The sequence below is a fragment of the Lonchura striata genome, chromosome 11, assembly GCF_046129695.1.
Source record: "Lonchura striata isolate bLonStr1 chromosome 11, bLonStr1.mat, whole genome shotgun sequence".
Lineage (NCBI taxonomy): Eukaryota > Metazoa > Chordata > Aves > Passeriformes > Estrildidae > Lonchura > Lonchura striata.
The window spans coordinates 23,625,099-23,641,516 of NC_134613.1; the positions used below are offsets into that span (position 1 = coordinate 23,625,099).

Genomic DNA, 16,418 nt, shown 5'->3' on the forward strand with positions numbered 1-16,418 from the left:
AATAATTGGAGTATTCCTGATTTTTCTGATGGAATTTTCCAATATTTTCCTGCTTTACTGGCCTGGATTAATTTGGTAAAATCCCTCGAAAATTCAGGATGAGTTAAAAATCCAAGGAATTCTGGGACAAAGCTTCAGGATTTGGGGAGAATGGGTGGAAAACATGGAAAAATGGAATAAATTTTGAAGTAGAATTCACAATTTCTTGGAATTAAATCACTTTATACGTGGGAATGGCCGGAAAATCCGGAATTTTGGGGTATTTTTGCTGTCAGAAATCCATGAGGGGGATGAGAAAAAAGTGGGAAAAAAATTGGGATCCCTGGAAAAATCGTGGGAAAATCAAGGGGGAAAGAAAGGGGGAGAAGCCAAATTTGGGAATAAAAACTTCCAGGGAATTCCAGGAAATAAAAAAAGATTTTGGAAGTGGGGTGAGAAATGGCAAAACTGGGAATGGCAGAATTCCAAGGAATTTTCTGGAGGAGAATCCACGGGATTCTCCAAGAGAACTCCAAGAGGATTCCGATGGAACGGAAAATTTGGGAATTCTGCTCCTTGGGGTCGGTGCAGAGGTTTTTTCCTGGCTGTTTTTCCAAGAATTCCACTCCAGGTTGTTCCTTCGGGGAATTTTGCCCGTTCCCTCCTTTTCCCGTTGAGTTTCCCTCCTTTCCAGGATTTCCTGGAGCTGCTTCCAGGGGCTTGGGAAGAGCTCCTGGAATTCCCGAGGAGCAGGAAATCCCATGGAATCCTAGGAAAAATTGGGAATTGCGGGAGGTTTCCTGTCAAAACCAGGAATTCCTCAGGATGCGGAAATCCCACAGAATCCAAGGAAAACTTGGGAATGGAGCTCCCACTGCTGCTGGCCCCCATTCCCAACATTCCCACCTGGAATTCCCGTTCCTTGGAGCCGGGAGAAGCCCCTTTGGAGCCCCAAATCCCACAGGAAGGAGAATTCCTGCTTTTCTCCCTCTGGATGCACAAAGAGCTGGAAAGGCAGCGGGAAAAGGCGGGAAAAACCTTCAGGATCCCAAAAATACCGGGATAAAGGCACGGAGATCCCGGGAAAAAGCTGGATTTGGGATGGGGGAAAGCTGGATTTGGGATGGGGAAAAGATGGATTTGGGATGGGGAAAAAGCTGGATTTGGGATGGGGAAAAGATGGATTTGGGATGGGATAAAGCTGGATTTGGGATGGGAAAAGGCTGGATGGAATCCCATTTATCCCAAGATCCTGGGGGAGTTTGGAATTTTTGGGATCAGTTCCGTGCTCCAGCAGCTCCTGGCGGTTCTTCCGGGCGGGATCCGGGGGCTCGGATGCCTCTGGAATTCTTTTCCCTGGATCTGCTCCTGACATTCCCATGGCAACGCGGTCCCGGGCGGATTGGCTCCGGAGGGAATCCAAGGATGGAGGCTGCAGAAGACGTTCCCGGCTGTTCCTGACGGGCCGGAATTCCGGACAACGGCGGCTCCAGGTGGGTTTGGCAGGAGCACAATTCCCGAGGGATGGACGGGACAGGGAATGAACGAGGCAGGGATGGCAAAGGGATCAACAACAGCTGGGAAAAGCGGGATCGGGCCGGGCCACGGAGCTGGGCGGGATTCGGGAAGGGAGGGAGAGCGGGAATGAGCGGCGGTTTGGGATTTATCCCAGCTGCAGCCGTCCCTCTCCTCGGGAACGCCGCTCCGGGATTTCCCTCTGGAGTCCCTTGGAGGTGAACGGGAGAGGCTGGGGATGGGAAAAGGCTCCGGAAGTTGGATTTTCCTTTGGATCCTGGGGAAATCCGGGATGCTGGGAAGTGCTGATGGAATTCGTGGAGCGTGGGGGATTGGAGGAATTGTGGAGGGCTGGGAAAGGAGGGAACGGGAATGGGAATGGGAATGGGAATGGGAATGGGAATGGGAGTGGGAATGGGAATGGGAGTGGGAGTGGGAATGGGAAATGGGAATGGGAAATGGGAATGGGAATGGGAATGGGAATGGGAGTGGGAATGGGAAATGGGAATGGGAAATGGGAATGGGAATGGGAATGGGAATGGGAGTGGGAATGGGAATGGGAGTGGGAAATGGGAACGGGAATGGGAGTGGGAATGGGAGTGGGAGTGGGAATGGGAATGGGAGTGGGAGTGGGGAAGGAGGGAACGGGAATGGGAAATGGGAATGGGAAATGGGAATGGGAGTGGGAATGGGAATGGGAGTGGGAGTGGGAATGGGAATGGGAATGGGAATGGGAATGGGAGTGGGAGTGGGAATGGGAATGGGAATGGGAAATGGGAATGGGAATGGGAATGGGAATGGGAAATGGGAATGGGAAATGGGAATGGGAATGGGAGTGGGAATGGGAATGGGAATGGGAATGGGGAAGGAGGGAATGGGAAAGGGAATGGGGAAGGGGGGAATGGGAATGGGAATGGGAAAGGGAATGGGAATGGGAATGGGGAAGGAGGGAATGGGAGATGATCCCTGCTTGGGATTTCTGGGAAAAAGGAATCCCTGGGGATGCTCCCATGATTATCCCAGGATCTGGGCTCGGCAGCTCCATGGAAATTTGGGATTCCACGGAATGTGGCTGATCCCTGCAGGATCCAGCTTTGGGATGCTCCATGCCAGGAGCTCTTCAGGACGAGGCTGGGGGATCCCAAAAAGGGATTGTTGGGATTTAGGGATCGCTCCGGAGCCATGGGAGCGGCGGCGGACACGGAGTGGCTGCGCTGGGTGAGCAGAAGGTTTGGGAATGGCGCTGGGAAGGAGAAGGAAATCAGCCTGGAAGAGTTCCAATCCGCCCTGCAGGTCAAGGAGGTCAGGGATCCGTGGGAAAAGGGGATGGATCCGTGGGAAGAGGGAATGGATCCGTGGGAAGAGGGAATGGATCTGTGGGAAGAGGGAATGGATCCGTGGGAAGAGGGAACGGGATCCGTGGGAAGAGGGAACGGGATCCGTGGGAAGAGGGAATGGGATCCGTGGGAAGAGGGAACGGGATCCATGGGAAGAGGGAATGGATCCGTGGGAAGAGGGAATGGGATCCGTGGGAAAAGGGAATGGATCTGTGGGAAGAGGGAATGGATCCGTGGGAAGAGGGAAGAGATCAGTGGGAATTCCCTGCTCCACGGGAACATTCCCCATTCCCTGCTCCATGGGAACATTCCCAATTCCCCGATCCATGAAGAACATTCCCCATTCCCTGCTCCTGGGACCGTTCCCTGCTCCACGGGAACATTCCCCATTCCCTGATCCATGAAGAACATTCCCATTCCCTGCTCCATGGGAACATTCCCATTCCCTGATCCATGAAGAACATTCCCGTTCCCTGCTCCCGGGACCGTTCCCTGCTCCCGGGACCATTCCCGCTTTTCCCGCAGTCCTTCTTTGCCGAGAGGTTTTTCGCGCTCTTCGATTCCGACGGGAGCGGCTCCCTGAGCCGGGAGGAGCTGCTGGGATCCCTGCGCCGGCTGCTCCGCGGGAATTCCACGGAAAAGCTCCGCTTCCTCTTCCAGGTCTACGACGTGGACGGTGAGAGGAGAAAAGCGGGATTCCGTGGGGGGTTTTTTTGGGATAGATTTGGGATTTGGTCTTCTCCGTTCCGTGGGGGAATGGGAGAATTCCAGCGGGAAGCCGAGGATTCCATCGGTCACACTCCAGGGTTTCCCATCCATGGGAAGAGCGGGGTCTGCTCTGCTCCAATCCCAGCTCCCCATCCCGCTTTTCCGAAATTCTGGGATCGTTTGGGTTGGAAAAGCCCTCAGGGACCAAATCCAACCGTTCCCACGGCCGACCCTCTCCCCAGTCCCCTTCCAACGCCGCCCTTTCCAGGAAGGAATATTCCCAAATTCCCGGGATGCCATTCCCATGATCCCCTCCCCGGCTCCTGGGAGCAGATCCCGACCCACCCAGGATATTCCACCCCACAAGGAAAATTCCTGGATTAGGACTGGAAAATTGGGATGGAGCTGGCTCCGTAGGGCTCTGGAATATCGGGATCAATCCGATTCTCCAGGGAGCAGATCCTGACCCACCCAGGTTTTTCCTCCCTGCGAGGAAAATTCCTGGATTAGGACTGGAAAATTGGGATGGAGATACTCCATGGGACTGTGGGATGTCGGGATGGAGGCGGCTCCACAGGGCTCTGGAATATTGGGATGGAGGCGGCTCCGTAGGACTGGAATTTCGGGATGGAGGTGGCTCCATGGGCTGTGGAATTTTGGGATGGAGGTGACTCCATAGGACTGGAATTTCAGGATGGAGGCGGCTCCGTAGGGCTGTGGGATATCGGGATAGAGGCGACTCCATAGGACTGGAATTTTGGGATAGAGTTGGCTCCATGGGCTGTGGGATATCGGGATGGAGGTGACTCCGTAGGACTGGAATTTCAGGATGGAGGTGACTCCATAGGGCTGTGGAATTTTGGGATGGAGGTGATTCCATAGGGCTGTGGGATATCGGGATGGAGGCAGCTCCGTAGGGCTGTGGAATTTTGGCACGGAGGCGGCTCCATGGGCTCTGGAATTTCAGGAAGGAGGTGACTCCATGGGCTGTGGGCTATTGGGGTTCTCCCGACTCCGTGGGTTCTGGAATTTCGGGAAGGAGGTGACTCCATGGGCTGTGGGCTATCGGGGCCCTCCCGGCTCTGTGGGCTCTGGAATTTCGGGAAGGAGGCGACTCCATGGGCTGTGGGATATCGGGAAGGAGGTGGCTCCGTGGGCTCTGGAATTTCGGGAAGGAGGCGGCTCCGTGGGCTATCGGGGCCCTCCCGGCTCCATGGGCTCTGGAATTTCGGGAAGGAGGCGGCTCCGTGGGCTCTGGAGTTTCGGGAAGGAGGCGGCTCCGTGGGCTCTGGAATTTCGGGAAGGAGGCGGCTCCGTGGGCTCTGGAATTTCGGGAAGGAGGCGGCTCCGTGGGCTCTGGAGTTTCGGGAAGGAGGCGGCTCCGTGGGCTCTGGAGTTTCGGGAAGGAGGCGGCTCCGTGGGCCATCGCGGCTCTCCGGTCGCAGGGAGCGGCTCCATCGACGCCGAGGAGCTGCGGGCGGTGCTCCGGGGCTGTCTCCAGGAGAATTCCCTGGCCCTTCCCGAGGAGCGCCTGGGCGCCCTGAGCCAGGCCCTGCTCCAGGCCCTGGACCGGGATCGCAGCGGCTCCGTCACCTTCCCGGAGCTCCGGGAGCAGCTGGAAGCGTTCCCCGAGCTCCTGGAGAGCCTGAGCAGCAGGTGGGGACGGGAGCTCCGGCATTTCTGGGAGACAATTCCATGGGGAGCCCACAGCGGGCTTGGGAGCAGCTGGAGGGGTTTGGGATTGGGTTGGGAAGAGTGCGGGGTTTGGATCAGGGACGGTTTGGGATGGGGCAGGGATGGATTTTGGGATGGATTTTGGGATGGATGCAGGGATGGATTTTGGGATGGATTTTGGGATGGATGCAGGGATGCTGCCACTCCGGCTGTAGGGCTGGGTACCACCCTGGGCTGGGGACTTCTCCAGCTCCCTGTTCTCATCCAAACCCCCCCCACAAATTCCCATCCGAACCCCCCAAATTCCCACCCAACCCCTCCCAGATTCTCATCTGAACGTCCCCAAATTCCCCATTCAATTCCCCCCAATTCCCCATCTGAATCCCCCCAATTCCCCATTCAATTCCCCCCAAATTCCCCATTCAATTCCCTCCAAATTCCCCATTCAATTCCCTCCAAATTCCCCATTCAATTCCCTCCAAATTCCCCATCCAAACCCCTCCAAATTTCCCATCCAACCCCCCCAGATTCCCATCTAAACCCACCCAAATTCCCCATCCAAACCCCATTCCCATTTTCCCAGTGCCACCAGCTGGCTGAAGCCCCCCAGTCCCAGTCCTGCTGAGCCCTGGCTGTGCTGCTTTTCCCGGGAATGCCGCGGGGATCACCGGGCCGGGATCTGCTGCTTTTCCCGGGAATGCCGCGGGGATCACCGGGCCGGGCTCCGGTGCCTTTCCCGGGAATGCCGCGGGGATCACCGGGCCGGGATCTGCTGCTTTTCCCGGGAATGCCGCGGGGATCACCGGGCCGGGATCTGCTGCTTTTCCCGGGAATCCCGCGGGGATCACCGGGCCGGGCTCCGGTGCCTTTCCCGGGAATGCCCCGGGGATCACCGGGCCGGGCTCCGGTGCCTGGCGCTCTGGGCCGCCAGCACGGCGCTCCTGCTCGCCCTGGGCGCTCTGCGGCACCGGGAGCGCGGCCCCGCCCTGGCGCTGGCCCGGGGCTGCGGGCAGAGCCTCAACCTCAACTGCGCCCTGCTGGCCGTGAGTGCCCCGGACACCGGGACAGCGGGACAGCGGGACAGCGGGACAGCGGGACACCGGGGATACCGGGGAGAGCGGGGACAGCGGGGACAGCGGGACAGCGGGACACCGGGGATACCGGGGAGAGCGGGGAGAGTGGGACACCGGGGACAGGGGGACATGGGGGACACTGGGGATACCGGGGAAACCGGGGGACACCGGGGACACGGGGGACACTGGGGGACACGGCGGGGAGGGAGACAGGTGTCCCTGTCGCTGTCTCCGTCCCTGTCCCCATCCCTGTCCCTGTCCCCCGTCCCTTGTGGCTGTCCCTGTCCCTGTCCCCATCCTTGTCCCTGTCCCTGTCCTGTCCCTGTCCCTGTCCCTGTCCCTGTCCCTGTCCTGTCCTTGTCCTGTCCCTGTCCTGTCCCTGTCCCCATCCCTGTCCCTGTCCTGTCCCTGTCCTGTCCCTATCCTGTCCCTGTCCCCATCCCTGTCCCTGTCCTGTCCCTGTCCCTGTCCCTGTCCCTGTCCTGTCCCTGTCCTGTCCCTGTCCTGTCCCTGTCCTGTCCCTGTCCCTGTCCCTGTCCCTGTCCTGTCCCTGTCCTGTCCCTGTCCTGTCCCTGTCCCTGTCCCTGTCCTGTCCCTGTCCTGTCCCTGTCCTGTCCCTGTCCCCATCCCTGTCCCTGTCCTGTCCCTGTCCCTGTCCCTGTCCCCATCCCTGTCCCTGTCCTGTCCCTGTCCCTGTCCTGTCCCTGTCCCTGTCCTGTCCCTGTCCTGTCCCTGTCCTGTCCCTGTCCTGTCCCTGTCCCCATCCCTGTCCCCATCCCTGTCCTGTCCCTGTCCCTGTCCTGTCCCTGTCCCATCCCTGTCCCTGTCCCTGTCCCTGTCCCTGTCCCATCCCTGTCCCTATCCTGTCCCTGTCCCGTGCCTGTCCTGTCCCTGTCCCTGTCCTGTCCCTGTCCCGTCCCTGTCCCGTGCCTGTCCCCAGGCGCTGATGCTGCGCCGCTCCCTGGCCTGGCTGCGCTCCACGCCGCTGGCGGAGCTGTTCCCGCTGGAGCTGCACGTGCGGGGCCACGAGCGCGTGGGACACCTGGTGCTGGCCCTGGGGACAGCCCACGCGGGGGCACACCTGGCACACGCGGGTCAGTGACACGGGACACAGCTGGGACAGTGACACGGGACACAGCTGGCACGGGTGGGTCAGTGACACGGGGCACAGCTGGCACGGGTGGGTCAGTGACACGGGACACGGGATGCCGTGGAAGGGCACCCGTGTCCCAAGGAGGGGGGGATGCCCTGGAGAAGGGGTGCCCGTGCCAGGGGGGCTGCGAGGGCACAGGCGGGGACAGGGACAGGGGACAGGGGACAGGACAGGGCATGGACACAGGACAGGGGACACGGGACAGGGGACAGGACAGGGGACAGGGGACAGGGACAGGGGACAGGGACAGGGGACAGGGGACAGGGGACAGGACAGGGGACAGGGCCCGGGCAGCAGCCGCGGGCTGTGATCCCCCTCTAGCGGCTCCCGGTTGTCCCTCCCGGTTGTCCCTCCCGGGTGTCCCTCCCGGTTGTCCCTCCCGGTTGTCCCTCCCGGTGGTCCCTCCCGGTTGTCCCTCCCGGTGGTCCCTCCCGGTTGTCCCTCCCGGGTGTCACTCCCGTTTGTCCCTCCCGGTGGTCCCTCCCGGTGGTCCCTCCCGGTTGTCCCCACCGGTTGTCCCTCCCGGTTGTCCCTCCCGGTTGTCCCTCCCGGTTGTCCCTCCCGGTGGGCGCTCCCGGGCTGTCTCTCCCGGGGTATTCCCGGGTGTCCCTCCCGGTTGTCCCTCCCGGTTGTCCCTCCCGGTTGTCCCTCCCGGTTGTCCCTCCGGGGTGTCCCTCCCGGGTGTCACTCCCGGCTGTCCCTCCCGGTTGTCCCTCCCGGTGGTCCCTCCCGGTTGTCCCTCCCGGGTGTCGCTCCCGGTGGTCCCTCCCGGTTGTCCCTCCCGGGGTATTCCCGGCTGTCGCTCCCGGTGGGCGCTCCCGGGCTGTGTCTCCCGGGGTATTCCCGGCTGTCGCTCCCGGTGGGCGCTCCCGGGCTGTCTCTCCCGGGGTATTCCCGGCTGTCGCTCCCGGTTGTCCCTCCCGGGTGTCGCTCCCGGTGGTCCCTCCCGGTGGTCCCTCCCGGGGTATTCCCGGCTGTCGCTCCCGGTGGTCCCTCCCGGTTGTCCCTCCCGGGGTATTCCCGGCTGTCGCTCCCGGTGGGCGCTCCCGGGCTGTGTCTCCCGGGGTATTCCCGGTGGTCGCTCCCGGTGGGCGCTCCCGCGGTGCCACCGGCGCTGAGCCGTGCCCGTGCCCAGGCGCGGCGCTGCGGGCGCGGCCGCCGGCCCCGGCCGAGCTGGCGCTGCTGGCGCTGCTCGTGGCCATGCTCGCCTGCTCCAGCCCCTGCGTGCGCCGAGGCGGCCACTTCCAGGTGAGCCCGCGGAATTCCCGCCGGGAAGGCCGCGGCTGCCGCGCTGGGAACCGAGGGCACCCGTGGGTGCTGCCCCTGGGTGCTGCCCCCCCGGGACCCCGCGGCTGCCACGCTCGCAGTTCGGGATTCCCGGGATTTTCTGCCCCACGGGACCCGGGGGATGATTTCCCAGCTGGGAGGGAATTCCCGGAGGAGCTGCGGCTGCTCCTGGATCCCTGGGAGTGTCCCTGGAGCAGCCTGGGATAGCGGGAGGTGTTGGGATTGGAGCTGGGTGGGTTTAGGGACCTTCCCAAGGCAAATCCCAGAGATTCCAGGATTCCCTCGGGCTGCCTTTTCCCACTGGGATGCCCAGACAGCCCCACCAAGAAGCACCAATTGGGTCCAGCACTTCCCTTGCCCACTCCTGTTCCCATTCCCATTCCCAGATTTTTTACTGGAGCCACCTCTCCTACATCCCCGTGTGGATCCTGCTGCTCCTGCACGCTCCCCAGTTCTGGAAGTGGTTCCTCATTCCCGGCTCCCTGTTCGTGCTGGAGAAGGTTCTGGGCTGGGCGTGGCGCCGGGCGGGGGATGTGCACATCCTGGAGGCCAAGCTGCTGCCCTCCAAGGTGGGAGTAAATCCCAAAAATCCCCAAATATCCCAAATCCCAGACCTCCCAAATCCCACCATCCTATCCACCACAAATCCCATAAATCCATCCATCCTAAATTCCTAGCATCGCACATCCCATCCCTCCATCCATCATCCATCCATCATCCCTCCATCCATCCATACATCCATCCATCCATCATCCATCCATCATCCATCATCCCTCCATCCATCCATCATCCATCCATCATCCATCATCCATCCATCATCCATCCATCCATCATCCATCCATCATCCATCCATCCATCATCCATCCATCCATCCATCATCCATCCATCCCCCATCCATCCATCCATCATCCATCCATCATCCATCCATCCATCCATCCATCCATCCATCCATCCATCCATCATCCATCCATCCATCCATCATCCATCCATCATCCATCCATCCATCCATCCATCCATCCATCCATCCATCCATCATCCATCCATCATCCATCATCCATCCATCCATCCATCCATCCATCATCCATCCATCCATCATCCATCCATCATCCATCCATCCATCCATCCATCCATCCATCCATCATCCATCCATCATCCATCATCCATCCATCCATCCATCCATCCATCATCCATCATCCATCATCCATCATCCATCCATCATCCATCATCCATCCATCCATCCATCCATCCATCCATCCATCCATCCATCCATCCATCCATCCCAAATTCCCACTATCCCAAATTCCCACTATCCCACCTCCCACCTCCTCCTGGCACTCTGGGAATGAAGGAACAAGCCTCCAGGAAAGCTGGAGGTGGCAGCAGGAGGCCACAGGAATTCCTTTATTTCCAAGTCTTTTCCCCTGTTTTATCAAAACTCACGGAACAAGCGGAGCAGAACGGAAACTCCTGGAACACGGAATTTCCCCCCCAAATCCCTTATTTTGAGCCCGGTCTGAACTGGGATTTTGCACAACCCAAACTGGGCAGGGAATGGGGAACAAACCCCAGTGGGGGGCAGGACCCGGAATTCCCGCCGCGCAGAGCCCAGCGGGAGGTTCCCCTCGGCCATTCCCGGTTTTCCTGCTCCCGCTCTCCCGCAGGTGACCCACCTGGTGATCCAGAGGCCGAGATCCTTCCGCTTCCAGCCGGGGGATTACGTCTACCTGAACGTGCCGGCCATCGCCGCCTACGAGTGGCACCCCTTCTCCATCAGCAGCGCCCCGGAGCAGCCAGGTTCCTGCCTTCCCTGCCAACTGCCCTGGAACTTTCCCTCAACATCCCCGGGATCTGGGACCCATCCCTGGGATCTGGTTCCCACCCTTGGGATCTGTGACCCATCCCTGGGATCTGGTTCCCACCCTTGGGATCTGTGTCCCATCCCTGCAATGTTTCTCACCCTTGGGATCTGTTTCCCATCCCTGAGATCTGTTTTCCATCCCCAGGATCTCTTTTCCATCCACAGGATCAGTTTTCCTACCTGGGATCTGTTTCCCATCCCTGGAATATTTTCTTATCCTTGGGATCTGTTTTCCTACTTGGGATCTGTATTCTCACCCTTGGAATCTGTTTCCCACCCTTAGGATCTGTTTTCCCACCCTTAGGATCCATGTCCCAACCCTGGATCTGTTTTCCATCCTTGGAATGCTTCCCACCCTTGGGATCTCTTTCCCACCCTTGGGATCCGTTTCCCACCCCTGGATCTCTTTTCCATGCCCACGGTGATGTTTTTCCAGCCCGGACGGGGCTTGGAGCGAGCCGGGCTATGGAAGGCGGTTCCACGGGATGAGTTGGGTTGGAAGCTCTTCCCAATCCAGAGAATTCCAGGATTTTTGGGGTTGATCCCACAGAAACCCTCTGGCTGCACATCCGGGCGCGGGGCCAATGGACCACCAAGCTCTACGAGTACTTCCAGCAGCTGGAATCGCACGGCCCGGAGCCGAATCCGCCCGGGAAGAGCTGGAGGAGCCGGCACCGGGAACAGGTGGGACTGTGGGACTGGGATCAGAGGGATGGGTGCAGCTGGATGCGGAGTGGATCCCGTGGGATCATCCCAGCCGGGGAATCCCTCGGGATGAACATTCCCTGCTTGTCCAGCCTTGACGGATTTGTGTCCCATGGAGCGGGAATTGTGTCCCTCCATCGGGGTCACACGGCCTTGGCAGAGGGACACCAATTCCCACCGGTGGGATTTGGGATGGATGGACACGTGGGATGGTGGGATTTGGGACTGGTGGGATTTTGTGCTCCATGGAACGGGATTTGGGATGCATGGATGGATGGACAATGGATGGGATTGATGGGATTTTATGCCCCATCAAATGGGATTTGGGATGGATGGATGGGATGGTTGGATTTGGGATGGATGGGATTTTGTGCTCCACAGAATGGGATTTGGGATGCATGGATGGATGGGATGGTGGGATTTGGGACAGATGGGATTTTGTGCTCCATGGAATGGGGTTTGGGATGGATGGATGGGATGGTGGGATTTGGGACTGATGGGATTCTGTGCCCCATGGAATGGGAATTCCTATGACCCTGCTGGAGGCCCAGCAGATCCCAGGACAGGTGATCCCAGCGCCGATTCCCGGCCTTTGTTCCCAGGAAGGATCCGTGGCCTCCGGCAGGGATGGAGCCGTGGAGCTGACGGCGTTCCGAGCCTCCGGAGCCGCTTTCCCGGGAAAGGACCCGGAGCAGGGGGTGAGCTCCGGGGACAGGAACTGGATCCCAAACGGGATAAAGCTCCTTCAAAAGCTCCTCTTTGGAAAGAAATTCCTTGGATATTATTGTGGCATTGACAGCTGGAATTGTGTGCGCAGCCCAGTGGGAAAACACTTCAAATCCAGGGAATTTTGGGAGTGCTTGGGAAGGGGGGATGGTCACTGCTCCCCTCTCCTGCAGGGCGCCGGGCCCGGGGAGACCCAGCGGAGCTGCAGCGTCAAGGTGAGGATGTTCCCGCCTTTCCTGGATCCCGGAAAATGGGCTGGGATCAGCATTCCCACCATCCCATCCCCGTTCCCTCCATCCCATCCCATCCCATCCCCGTTCCCTCCATCCCATCCCATCCCATCCCATCCCATCCCATCCCATCCCATCCCATCCCATCCCATCCCATCCCATCCCATCCCATCCCATCCCCGTTCCCACCATCCCATCCCATCCCATCCCATCCCATCCCATCCCATCCCATCCCATCCCATCCCATCCCATTCCCATCCCATCCCATCCCATGGATCCAATTCCCATCCCATTCCCAGCTGCTCCATCCCTGTATCCCTGTGCACGGATGATCCCACCTGCTGGAAAACTCCAGTCCTTCCCACCCACTCCTTGCTCCCACAAAAGCCCGGGAAGATCCCAAATTCCGGGATCCCCTTTGTGCCCTTCTCCGCCCGGGAGCTGCTCCAGCCCCTGGAGATCCTGGATGTGTCGCTGCCTTTGGATCTGTCCCAGTGCTTCCTGGACGGTCCGTACGGAACTCCGAGCCGGCGGATCTTCACCTCGGAGCACGCCGTCCTCATCGGAGCCGGCATCGGGATCACCCCCTTCGCCTCCATCCTGCAGAGCATCATGTTCCGGTGGGTCCCGCCGAGCCCTGGAATCCGGGAATATCCCAGGGATTGATGGCATGGACCCAATCCTCCATCCGTGGGATCCAGTCCTTGGGATGCTCTCCTTCCTCGGGATCCATTCCCACGGCCACGCGTGGGGCCTCCCTCCGCGCCAGGATTTTCCTTGGGAATTTGGAGGGAGCTTGGCCGTGGGAAGGAAGGGCAGGGAATGGGCAGGAAAAGGCAGGAAAAGGAAGGAATGGGAAAGAAGGAGCAGGAATGGGCAGGAAGGGGCAGGAAGGAGCAGGAATGGGCAGGAAAAGGCAGGAAGGAGCAGGAAAAGGCAGGAAGGGGCAGGAAGGAGTCGGAGCGCCGCTCTCCCGGCAGGTACCGGCGGCGGAAGCAGAGCTGCCCCAGCTGCCGCTTCTCCTGGAGCGAGGAACGGCGGGATGAGGAGATGACGCTCCGGAAGGTGGGAACGGGAACAAGAGGAGATGTGGGATCCAGGCTCGGCCTGGGATGGGGCTGCAGGGTCCCAGGGCGGAGAGCCTGGGAGCATCCCTCAAATCCGGGAGCTTTGGGAACGGGGCCTGGATCTGGTGTCGGGATTTGGTGCCGGGATTTGGCGCCAAGATCTGGTGCTGGGATCTGGTGTCAGGATTTGGTTTCAGGATCTGGCACTAGGATCTGCTGTTGGGATTTTGTGTTGGGATCTGCTGCTGGGATTTGGTGTCGGGATTTTGCATCAGGATCTGGTGCTGGGATCTGCTCTTGGGGATTTGGTGCTGGGATTTGGAACCAAGATCTGGTGCTGGGATTTGGTGTTGGGATTTTGTGTCAGGATTTTGGGTCAGGATCCGGTGCTGGGATTTGGTGTCGGGATTTTGTGTCAGGATCTGGTGCTGGGATCTGCTCTTGGGGATTTGGTGCTGGGATTTGGAACCAAGATCCGGTGCTGGGATTTGGTGTTGGGATTTTGTGTCGGGATCCGGTGCTGGGATTTGGTGTCAGGATCCGCTGCTGGGATCTGGAACTGGGATCTGCTGTTGGGGATCCGGTGCTGGGATTTGGAACCAAGATCCGGCGCTGGGATCTGGTGCTGGGATCCATCTCTGGGATCCGGTGAGTGCCCACGCCGAGTCCCGCCCTGAAATCCAGGTGGATTTCATCTGGATCACGCGGGACCAGCAGCACCTGCAGTGGTTCCTGGGCCTCCTGGCCAAGCTGGAGACGGAGCAGGAGGAGCTGGAGCCGGGAGGTGAGCGCCATTCCCGGGAAAACCCGCAGGGCCGCATCCCGGCGGGCCGCTGGAACCGCTGGGAATTCCAGGGAATTTCCTGGAGCTGCAGCTGTACATGACCTCGGCGCTGGGCGCGGGCGACGTGCGGGCGCTGGGGCTGCAGCTGGCGCTGGAGCTGCTGGCGGCCCGGGAGCAGCGGGATTCCATCTCCGGCCTCCGGAGCCGCACCCGGCCCGGCCGGCCCGACTGGGACAAGGTCAGGGAGTGCGGGAGCCGCGGAGCGGGAATGCTGCGCGGGCCGGAGAGCGTGAGCGGAGCCAAGGGAGGGAGCGCGGAATCGGGGAATGGAGCGGGGAATCGGGGAATGGAGAGCGGAATCGGGGAATGGAGTGGGGAATCGGGGAATGGAGCGGGGAATCGGGGAATGGAGGATGGAATTGGGGAATGGAGTGGGGAATCGGGGAATGGAGTGGGGAATCGGGGAATGGAGGATGGAATACGGGAATGGAGGAGGGAATTGGGGAATGGAGGATGGAATCGGGGAATGGAGCATGGAATACGGGAATGGAGGAGGGAATCGGGGAATGGAGGATGGAATCGGGGAATGGAGCATGGAATCGGGGAATGGAGCATGGAATCGGGGAATGGAGCATGGAATCGGGGAATGGAGCATGGAATCGGGGAATGGAGCATGGAATTGGGGAATGGAGCATGGAATTGGGGAATGGAGCATGGAATTGGGGAATGGATCATGGAATTGGGGAATGGGATCAGAGAACCAGGGAATGGGCTGGGAGAGAATGGGAAGATGATCTCATTCCAAGCCTCTCATTCTGGGTCAGATTCTGGAATCATGGAATGGGATCATGGGCTCGTGGAATGGGGTCAGAAAATCATGGAATGGGATGAGAGAATCATGGAATGGGGTCAGAGAATTGGAGGATGGGATCAGAGAACTGGGGAATGGGATCACAAAATCATGGAATGGGATCACAATCATGGAATGGGTTGGGCTGGAAAGGACTGCAGAGATGGCCTCGTCCCAAGTGTCTCCTCTAGCCCGGGATGACGGGATGGGATCCGGGATGATGGGATGGGATCCGGGATGACGGGACGGGATCCCGGATGACGGGATGGAATTCTGGGATGACGGGATGGGATCCGGGATGACGGGATGGGATCCGGGATGACGGGATGGGATCCGGGATGACGGGACAGGATCTGGGATGATGGGACAGGATCCGGGGTGGGATCCAGGATGACGGGATGGGATCCGGGATGACAGGATGGAATTCCGGGATAACGGGATGGGATCCGGGATGACGGGACGGGATCCGGGATGGGATCCGGGATGACAGGATGGAATTCCGGGATGATGGGATGGGATCTGGGATGATGGGACGGGATCTGGGGTGGGATCCGGGATGACAGGATGGAATTCCGGGATGACATGACGGGATCCGGGATGACGGGACGGGATCCGGGATGACGGGATGGGCAGGGAGGGGAGGGAGCGGCAGATCCCGGCGCTCCCGCCGCAGGTGTTCGGGAAGGTGGCGGCGGAGCGGCGCGGGAACGTCTCCGTGTTCTTCTGCGGCCCCGCGGCGCTGGCCGGGCTCGTCCGCCGGCACTGCCGCGCCTTCGGCTTCCGCTTCTCCAGGGAAAACTTCTGAGCCCAGCCCGGAGCCGCCGGGGCCGGGAGCGAGGGACGGGCTGGGCCACGGAGCCCTGGGAATGTTTCCTTTGGATCCGAGAATAAACTGGGAAAAGACGGGAATGTTTCCATTGGATATGAAAATAAATCAGCAAAAGATGGGAATGTTTCCATTGGATAAGAAAATAAATCAGCAAAAGATGGGAAACTTCACTCTGGATCTGAGGAATAAATCAGGAAAAGATGGGAATGTTTCCTTTGGATTCCAAGAATAAACCAGGGAAAGACAGGAATGTTTCCTTTGGATCTGAGAATAAACCGGGAAAAGATGGGAATGTTTCCTTTGGATCCGAGAATAAACCGGGAAAAGATGGGAAACTTCCCTTTGGATCTGAGGAATAAATCAGCAAAAGATGGGAATGTTTCCTTTGGATATGAGGAATAAATTGGGAAAAAATGGGAAACTTCCCTTTGGATTTGAGGAAAAGATGGGAAACTTTCCTTTGGATCTGAGAATAAATCAGGAAAAGATGGGAATGTTTCCTTTGGATCTGAGAATAAATCAGGAAAAGATGGGAATGCTTCCATTGGATATGAAAATAAATCAGGAAAGGATGGGAATGTTTCCTTTGGATCGGAGGAATAAATCAGGAAAAGGTGGGAATGTTTCCTTTGGATCTCAGGAA

General features: G+C 59.2%; 1 protein-coding gene across 1 annotated transcript; it reads left to right on the forward strand.

The window, feature by feature from the left end:
- Positions 1–2,676: 2,676 nt before the first annotated feature.
- Positions 2,677–15,893, forward strand: NOX5 (NADPH oxidase 5). Its single transcript, XM_077785814.1, has 16 exons — positions 2,677–2,796; positions 3,357–3,507; positions 4,985–5,195; positions 5,797–6,256; positions 7,227–7,380; positions 8,575–8,687; positions 9,113–9,295; positions 10,388–10,520; positions 11,135–11,268; positions 11,892–11,987; positions 12,189–12,230; positions 12,741–12,865; positions 13,226–13,310; positions 13,997–14,096; positions 14,168–14,334; positions 15,620–15,893. The coding sequence occupies exons 1-16, from the start codon at positions 2,677–2,679 to the stop codon at positions 15,749–15,751; spliced, it is 2,406 nt and encodes an 801-aa protein (XP_077641940.1). The 3' UTR covers positions 15,752–15,893.
- Positions 15,894–16,418: the final 525 nt, after the last annotated feature.